Source organism: Sorghum bicolor, chromosome 5 (assembly GCF_000003195.3).
Source record: "Sorghum bicolor cultivar BTx623 chromosome 5, Sorghum_bicolor_NCBIv3, whole genome shotgun sequence".
NCBI classification, from domain to species: Eukaryota; Viridiplantae; Streptophyta; class Magnoliopsida; order Poales; family Poaceae; genus Sorghum; species Sorghum bicolor.
Genome location: NC_012874.2, coordinates 67,141,053 through 67,147,456, shown reverse-complemented (window position 1 = coordinate 67,147,456; position 6,404 = coordinate 67,141,053). Strand labels below are relative to the sequence as shown.

At 44.7% G+C, this 6,404-nt stretch overlaps 1 protein-coding gene across 1 annotated transcript; it reads left to right on the top strand.

Moving 5' to 3' along the window:
* On the top strand, window positions 1,209–4,649 carry LOC110435343 (P-(S)-hydroxymandelonitrile lyase-like). The gene is made up of 10 exons (XM_021460803.1): window positions 1,209–1,713; window positions 2,033–2,125; window positions 2,218–2,310; window positions 2,397–2,482; window positions 2,886–3,152; window positions 3,301–3,431; window positions 3,594–3,689; window positions 3,791–3,899; window positions 4,067–4,207; window positions 4,358–4,649. Exons 1-10 carry the CDS (start codon window positions 1,266–1,268, stop codon window positions 4,397–4,399), a joined length of 1,506 nt encoding a protein of 501 aa, XP_021316478.1. The 5' UTR covers window positions 1,209–1,265; the 3' UTR covers window positions 4,400–4,649.

Below are 6,404 nucleotides of genomic sequence, written 5' to 3'. Positions count from 1 at the left end.
AAGACTAGTGTTAGTCTGTGAGATATAGAAAAGCTACCAGATGTAAGCGGGTCCGGCCTCGTAGAGACAGGATGTTACATGGAGATCTGGCGAGGAGCTCGAGCTTTAGCAAATGAGGAGGATGACAGCGGCCATGGTGCCGCGCATGAGCTCGAGCAGAGGCAGGGAGGAGGTGGGCAAGGACAGCGGGATGTGAGCGGTGAAGCAAAGCAGAGAGCACAAGGGAGCGGAGTGGTGACGAGAAAGCAGCTAGAGAGCTAGCTCGGGCCTGGCCAGGATTGAACGACTCATTTGGTCGTTCTCCTGAAGCCAGGCTATAGGGATACGGATGGGTAGCCCAAACCAGACCTCGAAGCCTTTATAGCCAACCAAACAGGTCAAAATTAATTGGCCTTAGAGAGCTAGAGCTAGGTCTGTCCACCCAACCAAACACACCCTATACTTGCACTCCGGTACAACAATAGCCCTTTCGTGCTTCACATGGCTTTAGATGGTAGCAGGGCAAGTCTTTGTTACGGCCTAAGCACAGTATATGGCACGCTAACGGCTAACATGTCTCCATGTCTGCCGGCCTAGTTTTCTTTATTCACACGTGATATACATAAAAAATACATTTTATATGTATCATTTTAATGAAAAATTCAATAATTTTCATAATCTGCTAAAGAATTAGATGAAAGCAGGTAGTATGACGAATAATAGAAACTTTGTCGCAGTACACTAAAAAAATGTTAAATTAGCTGTGAGACATCGAAATATATGAAATTAGTTGTTGGTACACTAGGCGGTGTTCTACAACGAAGAAATTAATGTCCCATAACAAAGAGAAAATATTTCAGCGTCTCACAGCCATTTTGCAAAATTATAGTGCCCCACAACAAAATTTTCCTTTTTAATGTTGTTAATGTGTCAAAGTACCATTTTGTATTGTACATATCCAAGTATAGACCAAAATACATGTTGGGCCATGCATCCCATTGTGATATGGCCTTCATGTTTGAGCCGTGTGTGCTGGTATGGCTCAAAATATTTTGTATCACTGTATCATACCAAAAGACTATATACCACTATGTACTTTTTTTCTCTCTACATATAATAGACAATTCACGCACATGCCGCACGCGTGCGTTGATCAGTCAGCCTTATGTGTCGCCCGCCCTCTTCGCCTGTGTATATATAAGTGAACCTTGGTCTTCTTCTTCTTCTCGATCAATGTACTGAGCTAGCCCATCAATCAAGGGAAGATATATATAAGAAGAGCAAACATGGCCATCACCAGCAGCTCCTCCGGCCAGTGCAACTCCTGTCCATGGCGCTTCGCCACGGTAACTCTCCTACTAGCACTAGCCGCCGGCAGCCTCCTCCCGGTACCGGCGTTGGCGCGAGGGTCCTCCGAGGAGCAGGACCACCAGCAGCGTGAGGACGACCTGATCCGGGGCCTGCCGGGGCTGCCGCCCAACGACGACGTGCCGTTCGACATGTACGGTGGCTACATCACCGTCGACGAGCAGGCTGGCCGCGCGCTCTACTACTGGTTCCAAGAGGCCGACCGCACCGAGGTCGAGGACCCCGACGCCGCGCCGCTCCTCCTCTGGCTCAACGGCGGGCCTGGGTGCTCCTCCATCGGCGGCGGCGCGCTCGAGGAGCTCGGCGCCTTCCGCGTCCACACGGACGGCGAGAGGCTGTTGCGCAACGAGTTCGCATGGAACAGAGGTATGCATTGATGGGTTGGTCACAGACTCAGGCTCAGCCTTGTTTAGTTCACCCAAAATTTTTTTTTATAATTTTCCGTCACATCAAATCTCGTGGCACATGCATGAAACACTAAATATATACGAAAATAAAAACTAATTGCACAGGAGACGAATTTTTTGAGCCTAGTTAGTCTATAGTTGTACAATAATTATCAAATACAAACGAAAGTGCTACAGTGTCAAAATCCAAAAACATTTTACAACTAAACAAGGCCTCACGTACGTACAATACAACACAGACGGTGAAAGTGAATCTCACATGTGAAAGGCATCTGCAGCGGCGAACGTGCTGTTCTTGGAGTCGCCGGCCGGCGTGGGGTTCTCTTACAGCAACACCAGCTCCGATCTTGTCGTCGGCGACAACAGAACGGGTTGGTCATGAAGAACATACATGGCAAATATCACCCTTCGTCAGTCTGATGCTCTCTGATTTATGAATCTTTAATTTGTTATTTGCATGCAGCGCATGATGCGTACAAGTTCCTGGTGAAATGGTTCGAGAGGTTCCCAAAGTACAAGTACCGTGATTTCTACATTGCTGGAGAGAGCTATGGAGGTCAGTAGGTAGTATGTATAGTACGAGACTGTTTGGACGAGGGAGATTTGGTGTGCATTATTCTTAAGAAATGTTTCGAATTTCAGGCCACTATGTTCCTCAGCTCTCGCAGCTTGTGTACAGGAACAATATCGGCGTAGAGAACCCTTCCATCAACTTCAAAGGTTTCATGGTATAGATATATATGCGGCGCATGCTCACAAAGATCGAATTCACACAACGCGTTTCATTTATATCAGAGTTTGAATCGAATGGACAAACACACCTGCGAAGCATGTATAAATGCAAGAGTTGCTAATCTGAAAAATGTTTAACTAACTATGAACTATGCCTATATAGAGCCTCTGTTCCTTGGCCTGAAAAATTATGACTGAAAGTACTGTATTCACTGATTTATTATAAAAGAAAAACAACACTATTGGCTGATAAAAAAATACTGCTTATAAAACAAGCGAACAGACTCTATATTTACGCACTTCTAGTACTAGTAATCCTATATTTACAATCAACGACTGCACTGATATCTTTTACCAATGCAGTGAGGTTAGTGTAGATAATCATTAACTATTTTCCAGGTGGGAAACGGTCTAACCAACGATCGCACTGACATGATCGGCATGTTCGAGTTCTGGTGGCACCACGGCCTCATCTCCGACGAGACCCTGGAGAGCGGCCTCAAGATTTGCCCGGGGAGCTCCTTCATCCACATCGAGCCGGAGTGCCAGAAGATCTGGGACAAGGCCGTCGAGGAGCAAGGCAACATCGACGGCTACAGCATCTACACGCCGCCGTGCGACAAGGGAACCCCGTACGCGCGCAGACGACTGAGGAGGAGCCGCCGCGTAAGTTGCCGTTCTTCTTCGTCTCCGGCCATCGATCAGTTTAATTAACTCTCCATCAGCTCTTTATTGATTTGACGAGAGACTAATTAATAACCTGATGATCATAATGAATGCATGGTCCATCTTGACGGGCCGGTTATATATCCAGCCATTGATGCTGCCAGCATACGATCCGTGCACCGCCTTCTACTCGACCAAGTACCTGAACCTCCCCGAAGTTCAGACGGCCATGCATGCCAACGTCAGCGGTATCATAGACTACCCATGGGTTTTATGCAGGTGTCTGTTGTATTTTAATTTCCAGTGCACTTCTGAGTTCTATTTGACACATGCATCAGTTCATTCCGCTTCAGTTTTGTTCCACACTTTGTTTGTGTATGTACTGAAAATCTGAACTCATTGTCACGAGCGAAAGCCATACGGTTATTTATTATCATGCAGCGATCCTCTGTATTACAACTGGACAGACACACCTGCTTCCATGCTACCCATCTACAAGGAGCTCATTGGAGCTGGCCTCAAGGTCTGGGTCTTCAGGTAATTAATCAGTAAGCTGCTGCCTGGTTTCTTCAGAGATGAGTTTCTTGCTGATTTTTGTCTGCAAGGAATCAGAGTACATGATGTTTTTTCATTTGCAGTGGTGACACAGACACTGCAGTGCCGCTGAGTGGGACCAGGCGCTCTCTTGCTGCCCTAGGCCTTCCTGTAAAAACTAGCTGGTACCCCTGGTACATAGTCTCAACCGAGGTCAGTACTGCATGAAGACATTAGAAAATTCATACCAAGCTACATGTCTCTGAATCTTTTTTTTTTTTGCTTTTTTGAGAAGCTCTCAATCCTTAGTTTCTTACCGCGATATATACAGTTTTCTTTTCCTCCATAGCCAATATACATGCTTGTGATATGAAATATAGGTTGGTGGCTGGAGTATGGAGTATGAAGGCCTGACCTACGTAACCGTCCGTGGCGCCGGCCATGAGGTTCCCCTGCACCGTCCGGAGCAGGCGTTCTTCTTGTTTAAGCAATTCTTGAAGGGCCAACCCATGCCGGCTGAGGCAAGTTTTAATTACTTCGCCACACACACTGATCCAAAACATAACTTGCTGATGGAATTTATAAACTGACAACTGATGTCATCGATCAGCATATATATATATCTGTACATTAATTGGTCTCTGAAGAAGGATATGATGTTCATTCTGCAGGCAAAAGATGCCAGCCTCATACTCCTTCCCAGTGAGAAGTAATTAGGATCCCCTCTGACTAAGCAAGGGGGCAGCACAGGTTGCGGAGGCTCGCGCAGTCATGCTTGACGACAACGATATCCACTACTATATATCGCTGAATAATGCTGCATTATGCTGTTGATATGTACATGTACGTGGAGAATAAATAAAGCTGGGAGCCTGAAATGCTATGAATAATGTACAAGGCTTGGCGATGGCCGATGGATGGATTCTTTCTTAGGAAAGCCATTTATATATACTCTTTTTGAAATGGCGGCAAGAGCATCACCGCATATATTGACCCCTTTTTTCATGGCAGGTCACAAAACAAAACAACTACTTGGCTCGATGAGTTGGCATGACCCACTACTAGAAGTGCACTCAACTAAGAAAAGCATCTGCACTAAAACAACAGGGAAGAAATTACCATAACCAGCAACTAAAAAAAAACCCCTACCACAAGCTTCTGAGCGCCAGTAGCCACAACTAAGACAAACCATTCGCAACTACAAGAAGCAGACCATACGCATCGCCAACTTAGAAAAAACTACTCTGGTTAGAAGCAACCCGGACTAAAGTCCCAAAAAACAAAGACCAACAAAAACTAGACAGTAACCAAGATGTAGACTGAAAAGCGATACAAATTGAAGGACCTGTCCTACGCCTTCTCTCCCCTACCCCACTCTCAACAAAAACTAGAGAGTAACCCAGTGGCGGGCACAATTGTGTTCATTGGTATTCAGTTGAATACCCAAAATTTTTGGCAAAAAAATTTATATATATAGTATTTATACATATGTGTATAAGTAACCATGCTCAATCAGGGCAAGGCCTCCATCTTTTGTTTGGTTAACGGATGCTCACAATGTTGGTGCAAGATGACCAATCTCATTAAATTTTGAAGCATCGGTTGAAGGTGATAAATCTCATAGCTTCTTAATCTTAGCAATTGATTGTTGTGCGAGTTGCACTGAGTTCTTTCCTGGGTTTTTCTTTGCTTTTTCTGCTAATTTGCTACTCTTGCGGTGGCTATCTTGATTGTTTTGACGAAACCATGGTTGCTACATCTTCTGTTGTTTCAACTTCGTAGACAAGAACAGGCTTGGTCCCAAGCATGGGGGTTGGCAAGGGAATAATATTGTAGCTCAAAAAATTGGTCTATGTCAAGGAACTTGGTGCTCCAACCAATGGTGGCAGTTGGTGAAACGGTACTGATCTGCTCGTTGCTTGCTAAGACTAGAGTGTTGTTGTCTTCTCCAATTCGTTCATCTTGTCCTCCGATGGTTATGACCGCCGAATCATACGCCGAGCCGGTGGTGATGATAATGGTTTTTACAACCGGTTCGGATGGACACTACTTCCATCTACCTTCTAACCAGCGGTGGAACTTCTTTCTTCCACCGGTTTGTAAGTTCGTGGTGTAATGGGCCAAAAGCCGGTAGTGAAAATTATTTTTACCACTGGGTCTCATGTATGATCCAAACACTGTCGGATCATATGCCGACCCATAGGTGAAAATTAAATTCACTGCCGGTTTACCTCTCCACTACGCCCGATGACCTTTGAAACTAGCCGTGAAACATTATCATTGCTGGTGTAGAAACCAGCGTGAAAACAATTTTTATAGTAGCGATATGCTCGCATAAATATGCTTGTCATGCATCTTCTTTATTTGCAAAAAAGGAAACAATATACACAAATCAAAGATCATGATGTAATGACACACTTCCTAAAATACGAAAGACTCATAACATATATAGTCAAGAAATTAACATCCTAGTTAAGTACAGACTTGCCAAGTCTTGCCATCTTGTAGCTAAGCATGAATCCTCCACTTACACTTCTTGCTCTTGCTCTTGGAACACTTGCAGTACATTCTATATACCTTATTGTCTCACTGTAGGGTTCTACAATTCAAACTGATTAAGTACTGCAAATTTTCTAATGGCCGTCTTAAAGGTGGCTCAAATGTGACCCCACAAGCTATGGTGTGGTTTTCTAAGCTATTTACATTTGAAAAGCCACA